This window comes from Lemur catta, chromosome 12 (genome assembly GCF_020740605.2).
Source record: "Lemur catta isolate mLemCat1 chromosome 12, mLemCat1.pri, whole genome shotgun sequence".
In the NCBI taxonomy this organism is placed as follows: domain Eukaryota; kingdom Metazoa; phylum Chordata; class Mammalia; order Primates; family Lemuridae; genus Lemur; species Lemur catta.
In genome coordinates this window covers 80,451,506-80,467,562 of record NC_059139.1, presented here as the reverse complement: position 1 = coordinate 80,467,562, position 16,057 = coordinate 80,451,506, and the positions used below count along the sequence as shown (strand labels likewise).

The window sequence follows — 16,057 nt, the reverse complement described above, 5'->3', positions numbered from 1 at the left end:
GCTGGGCGCGCGGCGGGGAGGCGGACACCTTGCTCACACCCCCCGGGGGGCTGACAGCCTGGAAGCTCCGGGCGGCCGGGGCGCGAGAAGGGCCACAGCGCGCCGGAGGGGGTCGCTCCGAGGAAGCCGCGCTGGGCGCTGCCCGTCGCCGACGACTCCCCCTCGCCCGGATCGGCGGCGGCTGGATACTCACGTAGGGCTGGTAGAACTTCGAAAGCCGCGGCTTCCCGTGGTTGTTGAAGATGAGGATCGCCTTGATCATGGCTGGGCCGGGCCGACCGGGTGGGCGCTGGGGGCCGGGGCGGGGGCGGGCGCGCGAGCCTCGCCTCGGGATCTCGCCGGCGATCTTCCCCACCCGCCCCCTCCCGCACGCGCGCGCGCGCGCTCCCGAGCCGCCGGGCGGGGCCGGGGGCGGAGCCTGGGCGGGGCCGGAGCGGAGAGAAGCGGAAACGTTTCCGGGTCCGAACCCACCGGCCTGAGGGGCGCCCGTGCCCTCGGCGGGGCGTGGGGGTGTTGCTCTTGGCCCCGCTCCCGAGGTTTTTTTCTGCTGCAGGAAAACACTCAATTTGTTATTAACTGTCAGGGCTCTGCGATAGTTTGGGTAGGGAGGACTAGTAGGAAACTCCAACTTTCACTGTTGGTTCTGTCCCCTACTTCGGCGCCTCCTTTGCGACGCTCCCAGGCCCAGAGTCCGCCCACTGCACGTGCTCAGCCGCCACTTCCGCTCCAGCTTCCGCTCCGGCCTCCCACCGAGCAAGATGGCGGAGGAGCAAGAGTGTGTGCTGCAGCTGCCTCCCGCGGCTGCCGCTGGCGGCGAGGGACTCACGGAGGTCTCCCCGGAAACAACCACCCCAGAACCCCCTTCTTCCGCCGCAGTCTCCCCGGGGACAGAGGAACCTACTGGCGACACCAAGAAAAAAAGTAATTTTGAGAGCAATTTATTTCTGGGCAGAGAGGTGGGGGGTTCGGATTGCATCCGACCAGGGGTGCGGGCCAGTCAAGAAGCAAAATTGAGGAGGAGTCTTCCCAGACATGCATTTTAACCAGTCCTCAGAAGAGAGAAAGTGCACTTTCCGATTTTCCAAATCTTTGAGTTGCGTTTCTCCCAAAGTCATCTCTGGCTTGGTTAGGTTCCCTGTAGATGTCGTGCCCCGTATTTGGCTGCCACACCACTTTTTACACAGTATTTTAATCTTACTTTGAGTTGGCCAGACTGGTAGGTCTTCGAAAGAGGGAGCTCAGTGGGATCTCGGTAGTTCCAAGTACTGGAGCTAATTATTCAAATGATAATTTACGGTGGTGTAGGGATGGTCAGTGGCAAAGCCTAGGTTAGAATTCACGCGTTAGGACTACTTCGCTTCCCCACCCCTATTGAGTGTAAATTTATTCCTTGAATCCAAAACCTGAAATCTTACCCAACGTGAAGAATGCTAAGGGAAAACTAAAGCCATAGGTATTGCTTTAATTAAAAAAAGAAAATTGGAATCTTTGAAAGGGAGTTATTTCATTGCTTGAACTAGTTGTCTTCAACCTTTATTGCTTGAGAATTAGTGTGCCATTATAAAACACAGAAATTTCTGAAGTTAACTATTGTGATGCACGCTATGTAGAGTTAGAGTTGCCTGTGGAAAAACGGCAAATATCTTTTCCAAATGTCTTCCAAATTTTTCCTGCATATTCCAATTTATCATAAGCAGGAGCGTACTTTCAAAGGGTTTGTTGTTTTAAGGTCTAACAGTCTTAGTCAAAAGTTTATTATTTGACCCTGATAATATAATAGCTGTGTAAAACAGAGGCCAAAAAGCAGTGGCTTACAACCCATATGTTGTCTAAGGGCATGTTTTCTTTGGTCTGCACAATATTTTTTGCAACTTGAGCTGTCATTTAAAATTCAGATTTGTTTTTTGGCTCCTGTTAGCATTTGAGTTCGCCTCCCCAGTGTAAAACTTAGTGTCTAGCTATTGATTTCCTACCCTGAGATTGCTGTCATTTTTTGAGGATAGTCTGATGAAAGAAGCTTAACTATTAATATTTCATGTAGTTGACCTTTTTTTAATCTACAGAAGAAAAATTGTTGAAACAGACCAAAGTTTTGGCCCTGGGGGCACATTTGGTCACCTGGCGAGCTATTGAACATACCAGTGCCAAGGCCCTAGTTCCAAAAAGATTTTGATTTGTGTGGACATCTGTATTTTATGTATTCCCCCAGTTGATTCTAATGTGTAACCAGAGTTCAGAACTACAAGCAAATCACCTTTAAAATTTAAAAAGAGACTGCAGCTAGAATTAAAATACTTTTCCTTCTCTAGTTTCTTGCCTGCCCTTTCTTCTTCCTTTAGTAGTACATCTCATAAAATTTCTGCCTCATTTTCTTGAAATGCATAATTGCATTAACTGAGTTATTTTATTTATAGCCCCAGGGTATTGAGGGAGCAGGGAAGGGAGGTATGAAAGGCTAACCAAAAGCTGCAGATTTATTCCTATGCCTAAAATAACTCATGCTAGGGTCATTAAGTAGTTCTTTAGTAGGAAGATAAACTGTTTGCATCATGTGTTTTACATGCCTTCATTTCAGGAGTAAACATGAATAAAAAAAAATTGATCCCTGACCCCCATTGAGTCCCAACTTTTAATACCCAAAGAATGGGGAAAGAAGGATGTAATAGAATAGAGTTAACTTTAGGGGGCAGCAGTACACTATTCTGCTTTCAGTATTTTTTGGTTTTCATCATAGTTTTTTGGATTCTTTTAAGCAAAATCACTTCAAGAGAAATCCTTAGTTAATATTTTGAAATAAAACATAATGTCAGGAGACATTCATAGCCTTTGGGCTTGCATATCTCTATTTTGGATCATTGAAACCTTATGTTTTCTCTCTCTGAAACTTTTTGTCCCCTGGTTATTGTATTTTCTTGTTAATAACTCACTGCTTTCCTTTAAGTTTATTGAAAATTTTGTAATTACAAAAAATGTAAGTAAAACCAAGTAATTGCCTGTAATGTTACCACTGAGAAGTAACATTTTTGTACATAATTATTTTATATATATGTGAAATTTTTTTGGTTGTTTTAATGAAATTGAGACCATATACATGCTGCTTTGTATTTAGAATTTTGCTAACTTTGCTGTTAAATATGATTTTATAATGTGTTCTTTAATGGCTGCTTAATAATCTTAAGGTTCAATAAGTATGAGTTATGTGCAGGATACTGTTCTAAGCATATATTAACTCATTTAATTCTCACAACAACCCTACCAGGTAGGTGCTATTATTCTCTTTTACAAATAGAGAAACTGTGGCATGGGGAGATTAAAAGCTTCTCCAGGTGTATATACATAGACACACATACATACATACATGCACACATCTAGCAAGTGGTTGAGCCAGGATTTGAACCCAGGCAATTTAGAGTATGTGCTCTTTACTCCATTATATGGTAGAATATAGTATCCTTGTTAGATATTTAGGTTTACCATTTTTTTTCTATAAAAATAAATGCCTAAATGAAGGTGAAATCTTTCTAACTGAATCTTTACACATCTCATATTTTCTTAGACTAAATTTCTAGAAATATTACAGAATCAAAGTATATTTTTAAGTGCTGGGATCTGTATTAACATATTGCTTTCCAGAAAGGATATACCATTTTATATTCTCAACACTGGTGTGATGTACACTATTCTGATGTTTACCTATTTGATCAGTGAAAATGGCCATGATGTTATTTTACTTTGCTGTTTTCTTTATATCTTTATTGACTAGTTATATTTCTTCTCTTTGGAATTGCCTGTTAAGTTAAAATGCATTTTAAAGATTAGTCCCTTGGGGAGAACTTTGTAGAATCAAGAAAAAGAAATGGTGAAAAAGACTCTCATCATCTTCATATCTCTGATATATTAGATTATTAAGTACAGAATGTCCGATTTCCTTAAGTACTAAGTTTGACAATTGATATATCTGATATTTCACTTTGATATTTGTGGGTTTTTGCTGTTGTTGTTGTTGTTGTGTTTTTTATTGCAAAGGTACATTCTCAGTCTTTCAAACGCACATTTTGGCTTAGGATTATCTTTGGAAGTTTTTTTTCCAGATCAATTTTTGTGAAATCATGGATAAGTCAAAAATTCATGTTATCTTCTGATATGAATTCCATCGTGGAACCAACGCAGCGCAGACAGCTCAAAATGTCAACGAAGTGTTGGGGAAGGCTAATGAAAGCACAGTACATCAATGGTTTTAGAAGTTCTGTTCTGGTGATTTTAATCTTGAAAATGAGCCATGTGGGTGACCTCAGACCAAGGTGGATAATTATGAGCTGAAAGCTGTAGTGGAAGCGAATCCATCTCAGTCTACATGTGAATTAGCAGCAAGGTTTGACATTCCTAGTCCTATAATATTGGACGGTTTCAAACAAATCAGCAAGGTAAAGAAGCTGGATAGATGGGTACCATGTGACTTAAACAAGCGTCAAAAGAGAAGTCGTCTTGAAGCTTGCCTTTCTTTGCTGTCATGACATAAAGGCGAACCATTTCTACATCATGTTACATGTGATGAAAACTGGATTGCTTTTGACAATCACAAGCGTTCGGCACATTGGTTGAATAACGATGAAGTGCTGAAACAGTCCAAAACCGATTATTTGTTTAAAAAAAGCTAATGGTGTCTGTTTGGTGGTCCATCCAGTGCTGGTATTATCTACTACAGCTTCATAAAACCTAGTCAGTCAGTTACGGCAGATATCTCCTGCAACCAATTGGACAAAACGATGATGATGCTTAGGATTAAGCAGCCAAGATTGGTCAATAGAGACAGGCCAATCTTCTTGCAAGACCACATGTAACAGAAAACAATGCTGCTCAAACTGCAGAAGCTGGACCCGAAAACTCTTGTCATCCACTGTATTCACCAGACCTTGCACCAGCTACCACTTCTTCCAGGCTTTGGACCACTTCTTGCAGGGAAAAGTAACTCAATTCTTAACAAGCTGTGGAAAACACCTTTTGCGATTTCATCACCACTTGCTCTCCAGGCTTCTTTTTTGCTGGCATAAACAAGCTACTGTTAAGATGGCAAAACTGTGTTGAGAGACACATACTTTGATTAATTGTATTGCTTCTTGTTTGAGATATAATCTAAATTTCTGATTCGAAATCAGATATTCATGTTTAATGACCTAATATCTTCAGTATCATAAATATATAAAATGTATGTAGATTAAAGATTAAGATTTTCTAAAGTCTTTTATATCACATTCTCTTTAGATGTTTCAGTGTAATTGTCAGTAATTTTTTTTGTTTTACAGTTGACATCCTGCTAAAGGCTGTTGGAGACACCCCTATCATGAAAACAAAGAAATGGGCAGTGGAGCGAACCCGAACCATCCAAGGACTCATTGACTTCATCAAAAAATTCCTTAAACTTGTGGCCTCAGAACAGTTGGTATGAAACTGATGGTGATCATTTCCTACAGAAATTTGCAATAGTTCTTATGCAACAACAAATAACTAGTTTATAGAAATGCATATGGGGCCACAAATGTTACTTTTTTGTTATGCTCTTTTATTTCTTTATTGGTGGAATTTACTTTATGAAAAGATTATCTGGGAAATCTTGAAATGAAATGAGGTTTAAATTTGCTTTACAATGTGAACCGTTTTTTAAACCTACTATATTGATTGTTTTCCTTAGAAAGTCGCTGAATACCCATGCAGAAAAATCTATCGTAGAACATTACATTATCTGTACATTAGTACAGAATTTTCTGTAAAATTTGTTTTCATACCAGTGTTGCTTTTTTTTCTCATTTTTTTCTTGAGGTAAGCAGTGAATCTTTGCTATGTGTTGTGAAAGAACTAAAAGCTATACCAAATATTGCACATTCTAGTATATGTTAATGAGTGCTTCATGGTGGTTGATGTACTAGGGGTTAATACTTTAAATGTCACTGGTTTTTAATTTGGTATTTGACTATAAAAGTATGTATCAGACACCTTTATCTGCAAATAGATTACAATCCTGGGTATTACTGACTCAGCATATGAGTTGATAGGTAACTGAAGAATTACTAAGTATCTTTGAAATACAAATTAGGAGTTTGTATGTATAAGCGTTGGGAAGGGGTATATGTTTGCTTATGAACACAGGAGTGAGAATAGGTAAAATGAGTAAACTGATCATTACAGTGGACCTGTTGGAATTTCTTTTTGTCAATGAGGAGCAAAGAATTGACTGATCTAAGAGTTTGGCTATAAGTGGCTGTCACAAAAGGGGCATTGGCATAAAAGTAAATGCAAGAGAGATTAATCACTAGAAATTATCTGAGGCAAGAATGGAATAAAGCCAGGGATCCCTCCAAGCAAAGTTGTTTGGGAAAAGTATTGGGAGTAACTGATAAGAACGTCATAGAATCTAATTGAAGAGGGAATAGCAAGAGATTTTAGTGTTGTCCACATGCACATGGTTGCTAAACCCTCAAAAAGCAGAGGACCTTGCCTAGAGCTCAAGTCTAAATGGAAAAGTCAAGGGAATGAGGACATACACTTGAGAGAAATGAGCAGAGGCTGTATCTCTACTAAAGATGCAACGTGAAGAGTTGATAAGGTAGGAAAGCGGAGTAGTGCCAAGTAATTGAAAGGATTAGTTTTAGAAATATAGAGAGAAGAAAAAATCTTCAAAGGTAGCAACAGTAGGCCAAAAAAAAAAAAAATGGAAGAAAAGATGAGGTGATGCTATCCTATATTAGTGTTAGGGTCTTGAAATTTTGTATTGCCTATTTTCAGTAATCTGAAAGGCCTTGATATCAGTATGTATTTGGTTGAACCATGCAAAATTGCCATCTATCGACCATCAAAAACAATTTCATATGGGTCAAATTAAAGTTTCTGTAGTGAATTTGATAATCTTTTCCTATTTAAGCAATCAGAAACATAAAGGAGTCATTTTTTATTAATACTTTCCTAAATTAAACTAGAACTTATATCTTCAGACTTTCATCAAGCTGTGTCTAGGTCCTACTTGTAGCTAGCAAAATGGATGTTAAAGGAAAAAAGTAATGTTAGAAATTCTGGGAAGATAGCAGTGGTATCAGAAGGCATAGTTGAATCTCTTTGATTTTCCATAAAAATTTAATCAACTAGATAGCAAAATTAAAAACTGATGATCAGTACTTATAACAAAGCTAGGTGACAAGATATCCTCACCAACCCCAAAGCATATTGGTGGGGACAAACCACCAACAACCACAGGACCAACATGGATTCAGCATCTGTGGTGAAAGAAACAGCAAGCAACAGGGTTAGCATTGATAGCACTGAGAAAATAGCAAAAGGTCCACTGGAAAGCAAAGTGGGCCAATTTAAGATGGAAGTTGAAACTAAGGGATCTTGCCCTCCGCTAAAGCAGGTGATTGCAATATGCCTGCACTAAAGAGTACTAAAGGGGCTCAAACTCTTTATAAAAATAGACCCATTATGGTTCCCTTCCAGGACAGGAGCCCCTACTGAAGAGAAATGATGGGAAATGAAATGAAAATTAAGCAGGATAGGAACATGAGAAAGAAAGAGAAGGACCAGATCCAAGTGGAGGGGGAACAGAACTTGGAAAGCCCAGAAAGCAGACTTCTACATTTTTAAACGCTACAAAAAAACAACAGAAGAGGGAGCTCTGAAGTTGGAAAAACTAACCTAACCCACTTCAACTAAATTCTAGAAGTTGAAGAAAGCTAATTTCACATAAAAGTGTGCAACAGGAAGTATCAAGGTCAAATTCTGTACAGTGTTACAAGAAAAAAGTAAAAGCAGAAAAAGCAGAACAATATCTCTAATTACAATGAAATCATGCCAGAAAAATGTGCCTACAAGACAAGTCAAAAACTGTAACTGCGTATTTCAAAACAAGCTGAAAGATACTAAGAAAATGGTACAAAATATAAAAGAACAAGATAAATCAGCATTAGTAAAACTAAGAAATGAAGTGACAGCTCAGGAAAAGAATTAAAAGAAAAATTATTTCAGAAATGGATACTAAACTAGAAGGAACATAAGAACAAATAAACATATTGCCTTAAAAATAGAAGGCAAAAAAATATTTTTGAATTAAAAAAGTAAAAATAGTCAAGGGAAAATGATATTATGAACAAAGGAGAATGAACATATGAACAAGATTCCCAAAGCAAAGGAACAGAAGAAATAAAACTATCATGCAAAGGAAATTTCTTAAGATAAAATAAAATTTGAAACTACATATTGAAAAAACATACCAAGTACCTGAGAATATCAACCTAGAATGAAGAATATCGAGACACATTCTGATAAAATTACTGGACTTGAAAGAAAAAAACATCCTGTAGAAATCTAGGGGGAAATAAGAGGGCATGGCTTACATAATAAGAAAATTATGCTATCATGAAACTTTGTCAGGAAAGATACTCAAGGAAAGAAAGTGTGAGATAAGGGTTTTGTATCCTGCCAGTCTGACTTAATGAGGGCACAAACTATTAGCAGAGTGCAAGAACTCAGGGAATACTATTCCTGTGAACCCTTGCTGGGGAATCCGCTAGACAAAGAACTTTATAACAACCAGAATAACTAGAGAGACATCAATTTAAAGACTGGTAATGTAAAAACTAAATCATTTAGTAAAACTAATTTTATCTGCCCAAGTTCTTGGATTTTAGAGATTTTATTTTCATAGACCCAAGGTAACTACATCTACTTTAAGAGTAACAAATTATAAACCACTTCTGGTTTCTTCAGTGGGAATGATGATGGTGATAACCTGTTACTTGTACAGAGCTTTATGGTATACAAACCCTTATAGCTTTATCTCTTTTAAACTAGCTGAATTGGTTTTTTTTTAATTGTATTTACTTCCAGTTGTTAACTCCTGTTACAAAACCACATTGAGTTCCTTTTGTTCTCTACTCCTATTCTGCTGTCCATATGAACACTCATGTTATCTTTGTCTCCTTTGCCTACAAAGTTCTAGTTACTACGTTGTTCAACTGGTTGAATCTTGCTTATTCCTCGTGTATCTCTTCCAGGAAGCCTTCCTTGACCCTTTTGCTAGGCTAGGCTAATTTTTGTGCTACATATCTCAATAGATGCACAATTCTTATCTATATTCTTATCTACTTTTATGTCTTTGCCTCTCCAATAGTCCATAAGCTCATTGAGGGGAGACATCATGTTACTTTTCATAGTGCCATACCTTGTATAGTTGCTAGCACATCATAGACACTCATGAATATTTGCTGAAATAAACTGTCATTCAGAGCCTTTCCTCTAATTTATTATAATGTACCAAAAGAGGAAAATCAGTGTTCACTCAAAGTTAAATGGCCAGAAACTAAACACAAATTATGTCTGTATTACAGGAAATTCACATTAAAATGCACATTGCTTTCTGTTTTATGTCTGAGCATTTTTAAAAAATAATTTTTATTTATTTTTGAAATGAAATCTCACTATGTTGCCCCAGCTGATCTCGAACTCCTGGGCTCAGGCAACCCTCCCACCTGACCCTCCCAAGTAGCTGGGACTATAGGTGCACACAACCGTGCCTGGCATAGTTCTGAAGTTTATGTTAGAGCTTTACTCAGATTTAACCATGAATTGATATTTAAACATGAACTATTTTTAAGTAATTTAATAATGGGTATTGAGTACATATACCAGACACTGATACTTGGTGTATGTTACCTCATTCTATCTTTCCGAGCAAATTCAAAAGGTATAGGGACTATTATTTTTCAAATCTTACATATAAGGAAACAGGATGAAAAATGTTACTTATATTTAAAGCCAGTATTCAAACCCAGATCTTTCTCAGTAGAACCTATAAACTTAATCACCACACTATTTTGCCTAAGGGAGAAATGTGAGCAATATTTATTTCTGTTATACTTCGTGACCAAAATAGTATCTAACCAACTGTTCCGATACTGTTTTTATAAAAAATACTATGTTAGGTCCAAGATATTGTAGTCTGAGCATTTGATTATAGATGTTAAAAGGAAATTTAATATGTTACATTTGTTACCTGCAAATGTCTTGTTTTCTAAAAAGAAAATTATCAAAAGGCACTTTGCAACTATAATCTTTTGTTTCAGTATCTTTAGGAATTTTTTTAAGTACTAGAAATATTTTAGTAAAAACAGATAAACTGAAACATTGAACAGTGAATCCTTTAAAGAACAAGGTTCTAAGGACGTTTGGTTTCGATTATGCTACCTTTTTTCCTACTGGATTTATCTGCAGGTGACTTTATGATAGTGGCACCCCACCTGAAGTTCAGTACCTTTGGAAGTTTTCAAAGATGGTAAAGGTTAAAAAGAAAACCTTGTATGTCATGCATTTACCCAAGAAAAATGCACAGAGTATCTTAAATACTAGATTTTTTTATTTCTGGCTGTGTATGTGAAATTTTATTAGGAGAAATTCTGCATTTATTGATGAGCCAATTTTTATGATAATGTAATTTTTTGAATGGCCCTTTAAAAGCTATTTGTAAAAAATATTTAAAAGTTTCTTAGTTTTAAAAAGTTAGGAACCACTAAGAACAAATTCTGTTATTTTTATTCCTCTGGAGGAAAGATGCAATCTTCATAAAGTTAAAGAGACTATTTTGTGAGAATTAGAAGGAGTTTAGGGAAGCTTTCTTTAATTCTGAAGACAAAGGAAGTGAAATAGCTGGCTGATTGGAACCCAGAAAAATGCACATTAATCAGAATACCATTAAAAATGAATCTCTGTTTTTTGTCTTTTTTCCTTTCTTGTAGTTTATTTATGTGAATCAATCCTTTGCTCCTTCCCCAGACCAGGAAGTTGGAACCCTCTATGAGGTAAAAAGTTACTGCTTTTTCTTTTCTTAATGGAGTGTGCACATCTATATAATATGTATATTGTGGTGTATAGTATGACCATTAATTCACATCTTTATTTTAAGAAATGGCATGCTGTTCTTAATTGTCTATTTGAGAAAGAAGTGGCTTTCTTGTTTTCTGTTACATCTCTAACACATTAAATATAAAAGGATCTTAAGAAATTATACTTCAAGGTAATCTTTTGTTTGTATTCTCAGAAGGTAAGATTCCCTTCTTCTGTATCTCGTTTCTTCTACATTGTTCTTATAATCTGTAATCCAGATCTAGCTCCAAGAAAATGAAAAAACTACATAAGATTGACTTTATTCAACAGTCTTGCAGTTTCATGGAAATAATCAGAGTGTACATACTAGTACCACTAGTAGAAAACAGCTGAAATCACATACTCTGATTGGAGATGTAGAGAAAGGGACAAGATTTGCCCATCCATGCCTAAGATGCTTAAAGTACAGATTTATTAAACATTTATGATTATTGATACATGTGTGATAGAAACTGGCATCTTTGGAAAGAAATAGCCTATCACAGAGGTAACTTACATGTATATGAATATTTAGGATACATATGACTTATTTTTTCTTAGTTTCATCTAAAAATAACAAAAATTGAATTTGATTTATTGCCTTTTTTTTTTGTAGTGTTTTGGCAGTGATGGTAAACTGGTCCTACATTACTGCAAGTCTCAGGCATGGGGATGAACCACAGAGAAAAACAACTTGCTACTTAAAATGAATTTTCACAGAGGAGACAGCTCTGAAAAGTCGATGCTTGTGGCAAGAGACTTAACAGATATTATCTATTTGGCGTGTGTCTACTGTGACCCATATTTATGCATAAGAAAACATCCATAGTGTGAATGGACTCACAAAAATGTGATTTGTATCAATATACAAATCATCATAAAAGACCCATTGCTCCTACCCTTTATTATTATTGCTGCAGATCTGCCTCCAAGATGGAATAGGAGACTAAGACTGTAAACTTCTTCGTTACTAGTTCTCAAAATTACTAAAATTGTTATATAACTAGCACTCCAGTGATTTTTTTTCCCAGTGGTAAAATTTAATTTGCCAAAGGGTTCTTATTTCTCTTTTCTCTCTCTCTTTTTTTTTTTTTTTTTTTTTTAACGTATTCAGGGAACTTCAGTTTGTTTGGGATATGGGAAATTTACATTTATATCCACTGTGTTACCTTGTAAAATCGCATTGACCTGCTGGCTGAATACCTTAAATAGTCCAGTAGAGGGCGGCCCAGCTGGCAGAAAGGCTTCAGCAGTTTGGTTTTACATCTTTGCCAGGGGAAAAAGCTTTTCTTGCTGATTTCTAGCTAATATGTAGCCAGGAGAGCCAGCATTTTGGACAAACTGAAAGACTGTTTTAGAGAGTATGGGAAACAGAGTTTTATAAATTCTGGACAAAGGAGTCATACAGCTCTTTTCAGTTGTATCATTTAATGATTCTTGAGTCCTAATCATGTAACTGTGGTGTTACTGTCACTTATTTATATAGTGTCAAAAGCACTCATTGAGTAAACCTGGCAACATCTTTGTTTCATAATGCATTTTCCAACTTGATAATTTTCACTAGATAATTGAAAAACAGCCTTAGATTTTACGCATATTTCATACCATGACCAAAAGAATACCATTTTTAGTGATGCTATTAGACTGGTAAGTGCTTAAAGTGAGATTTAACTTTTTTTTTCTTCATTCTCTATTTTATTTGTAATGCCATATTTTTTAAAAAGTATTCCAATAAATTGAATGCAGTGTCCAAACAGGATCTAAGATATGTACTAGAATTCCAAGTGTTTATTTTCAAAGGTAATGTTGGGAATGATATGATTGTATTGAAGGACTTCAACTACGCTTAATGTCCCTTAAATCCCAGAATGCACTTTATGATCTGCTATATGTTAGCATTAGGGGATGCTAAGTAACAGTTAATTTTGCAGTAATAAAATCACTGTTCAGTTCTCATTTTCTGCCCAAACGTGAATTTTTGTGTCCCCTAATACCAGTGTCCCTGTGTAATAAATTAATACAGCTAATAGCACTAGAATAATACAAGTTGAGTTGTGTAAAATTATAAGATTAGGGATGAAATTTGTATATATATTGAAAGCTGGAAAGTATACTATTTTCAAGTAAAGTCAGATACGAAAAAGATCTGTTCTTTTTCTACCTACAGTTTACCAAAGGAAATGAATATATTTATTTATGTGCATATATATTTAACAAATAACAAAAATGTGTTGAATTTGTGTATTATGTTTGCTACTGAGGTATCAGGTAGGTAGAACATTAACTACCTCAACTATCAGAAATACTTGAGTTTGAATTTGTAGCATCAATTTAGTTATTTTTTATTTAAATAACTTGTTTGTTAACTCTAAGGTTAGCTAAATATGTATACCTTATTTTCTTACCTAATAACCTTGAAGAATATATAAGACTTCCCACTTTTTCAAACCATATTTATGTTATTATGTCTTGATCTTTACCCAAAGAATTAATCATTCTGTGCTAAATTTGTAACATTTACTTGTAAGCCTGGATCCCATAAGTTATCGGGTGACTAGAACTTAAAACACAATTGATTCACAAATAGTTTTGCAGGCATGTAGTTTAAACTATCTTAAGTCTAATTAAACTTGGAGGAGGGAAACTTAAACTTATAGGTTATATTTTTAAGTTTTTCATGTTTATGACTAAATAGATGTCAATAATATCATGCTTTATATTACTGTGCAAAGATGACTCACAGCACACAAAGTATATATGATGTTAGACTATTTTGCTTCCATTTTTAAAAGTGTCTATGCCAGGGACCTCATAATGAGTTCCCCGTATTTAGGGAATAAGGTAAGAATGTTTTATCCGTAATCAAAATGAGATTGGATACTTCCTGCAATCTATGATTTCTAGAAGTTTCAATCCTATCTAATCAGATTAGAAAACTAAAGTGCAGGATATGCCTCAGATGATATAACACCAGTCAATTTGGTTGTATGTAACATAAAGTGGGAAAGCCTTGGGTGTCGAAGCGAGTTTGAAAATGAAAATTGCCTTTCATGCAGCTTCTGCTTCATTTTCCAAGGGTTACAATATGGTAGGTAAGCTTTTGGCACTATGAAAGCCAGTTCAAGGCCACGTAATGAAAAATATTTAGAAAACATTTCATCAGGTTTAGTCTTACAGATACTATTACCCTACAGTATTATTCAACCCAAACTGGATTCTCCACTATTCCCTGAACACACCTTGTATTTGTTTTCTACACCTGCTTGTGCAGTTTACTTATACCTTTACCCCTTCAAATTCTAACTCTCCTTCAAGGCCTAATTCAGATTTTTTTTTACAGGGTGGACAGGGTCTTGCTCTGTTACCCAGGCTAGAGCACAGTGGGGTCATCATAGCTCGCTGCAACTTCAAACTCCTGGCTTTAAGTGATCCTCCTGCCTCAGCCTGCCAAGCGGCTAAGACTATAGACACATGCTACCATGTTCAGCTAATTTTTGTATTTTTTGTAGAGACTAGGTTCTCTCTCAGGCTGGTCTCAAACTCCCAGCCTCAATTGATCTTCCTGTCTCAGCCTCCCAAAGAGCTAGGATTACAGATGTGAGCCACAATGCCCAGCCCTAATTCAGATTTTAACTCTTCCCTAAACCTGTCTGAATTACTTGAGGAAATACTCTCTCCTTCATAAGAACACTAATGGCAAACTACTACTATTATTATAGCATTTAACTGCATACTGCCTTACAGGGATGTGTATAACAACCCTTCATGATTGTAAGGTCCCTGAAAATAGGATGTTATTTGCTTTTTTATTTGGTACCCACATACACATAATACTTAGTACATTTCCTTGCACATATATAATCAGTAATGTAACATCAAATGTTGAGTGAGTGAAGTTAAATGTGATTAGCAAAGTATGACTTAGAAAAAGACAAAAAAAGGAAATTTGTATCATTTAAATTTTTACACAGCAGAAGGTAAAGGAAAATATTTGCAACATATGACAGGGTTTTTAATGTCTTCAGTATATGAACTCACTTCAGTTGGTAAGAAAAAACAAACCAACTGATGAAAGGCAAACAATATTAAAATGCAATTCACAAAAATACAAATGCCTAATAAAATGTGAAAAGCCTTGAACCCTAAATTAGTTATGAAAAATGAACATAAAACAATGTTGTTTATGACACCTATCATTAATAATTAAAAACAATTTAAATCTCTGGATTGGCACAGTTGTGGGGAAATAGTCCTGTCATATTCTTGGTGAATGGAATGTCAGTTGGTACTTAATTTTTAAGGGGCAGTTTGGCAATATCTATCAAAAATCATGAAACCAAGTGTAAGCTTTGACTTGTTCATATAACCTGTTCATTCACATATTGAGTGCCTACTGTGTCCTGAGCATTGTAATAAGATTAATAAAATCCTTTGTGATACTTTGATTTTAATGGGGGGAGGCAGATTTTCCAATTTGAATTTAAATCTTGAAGTTTTTTAATTGAATTTTTAGAAATATTGGAAAGTAAAGATATTTGATACCTAATATTTAGCTTTACGTATGTTTCTGTATTTGATATTAATGAGTGAAAGAAAACACTTATGTATGAGCCTGAATAAAATCTTAAGAGTCCTTATAAATACAACTCCCATAGTTCCTTCTGTTATCACAACAGATACACATGAATCTTAACATTGATTCTGTGATAGACACAAAGGAAGCCCTATCCATTTTGAGATGGCTCTATTTGTTACAGAACTGTCTGCCTTACAGCATGCCAAAATCTGCCTCCCTCCATCTTCCAACTATTTGTTCCTATTTCTAGTATCTATCTACAAAGCATATATTTCCCCCATTCCCACCCCTGTTTTCCCAAATCATCTTTGTTTTATTAAATGGTAAATCCATGCTTCTTTCCTTAGAATTTTGACTCCTCTCTTCCCACCCAGTTCTAATCCCCCCATCAGCATATCCTGACAGCTTTACTACCCAAATCAATATACAGATTCAGTGCAATCCCTATCAAAATACCAATGACATTCTTCACAGAAATAGCGAAAAATAATCCTAAAATTTATATGGAACCACAAAAGACCTGGAATAGCCAAAGCAATCCTGAGAAAAAGGAACAAAGCTGGAGGCATCACACTA

At 36.3% G+C, this 16,057-nt stretch overlaps 2 protein-coding genes across 3 annotated transcripts in view; one reads left to right on the top strand and one right to left on the bottom strand.

Moving 5' to 3' along the window:
* Positions 1-655, bottom strand: part of AP3S1 (adaptor related protein complex 3 subunit sigma 1) — a 76,913-nt gene extending 76,258 nt beyond the window's left edge. The window contains exon 1 of the mRNA XM_045566516.1: positions 194-655. Within this exon, the coding sequence (XP_045422472.1) occupies positions 194-262 (69 nt within the window). The 5' untranslated portion in view covers positions 263-655. The remainder of the gene's footprint in view (positions 1-193) is intronic.
* Positions 616-15,814, top strand: ATG12 (autophagy related 12). 2 transcript variants are annotated; one of them, XM_045566517.1, is made up of 4 exons: positions 616-921; positions 5,304-5,440; positions 10,779-10,841; positions 11,522-15,814. In XM_045566517.1, exons 1-4 carry the CDS (start codon positions 759-761, stop codon positions 11,579-11,581), a joined length of 423 nt encoding a protein of 140 aa, XP_045422473.1. In that variant the 5' UTR covers positions 616-758; the 3' UTR covers positions 11,582-15,814. The 2 variants fall into 2 exon arrangements, with proteins under 2 accessions (XP_045422473.1, XP_045422474.1); XM_045566518.1 differs by lacking the exons at positions 5,304-5,440; positions 11,522-15,814 and having other exon boundaries at positions 706-921; positions 10,779-10,840.
* Positions 15,815-16,057: the final 243 nt, after the last annotated feature.

Bases quoted from the DNA above. Each gene is read 5' to 3' on its own strand.
- ATG12 (XM_045566517.1), top strand. From the start codon at position 759: ATGGCGGAGGAGCAAGAGTGTGTGCTGCAGCTGCCTCCCGCGGCTGCC. The intron at 922-5,303 runs GTAATTTTGAGA...TTTGTTTTACAG, and splicing joins TGGCGACACCAAGAAAAAAA to TTGACATCCTGCTAAAGGCT. The intron at 5,441-10,778 runs GTATGAAACTGA...CCTTTCTTGTAG, and splicing joins TTGTGGCCTCAGAACAGTTG to TTTATTTATGTGAATCAATC.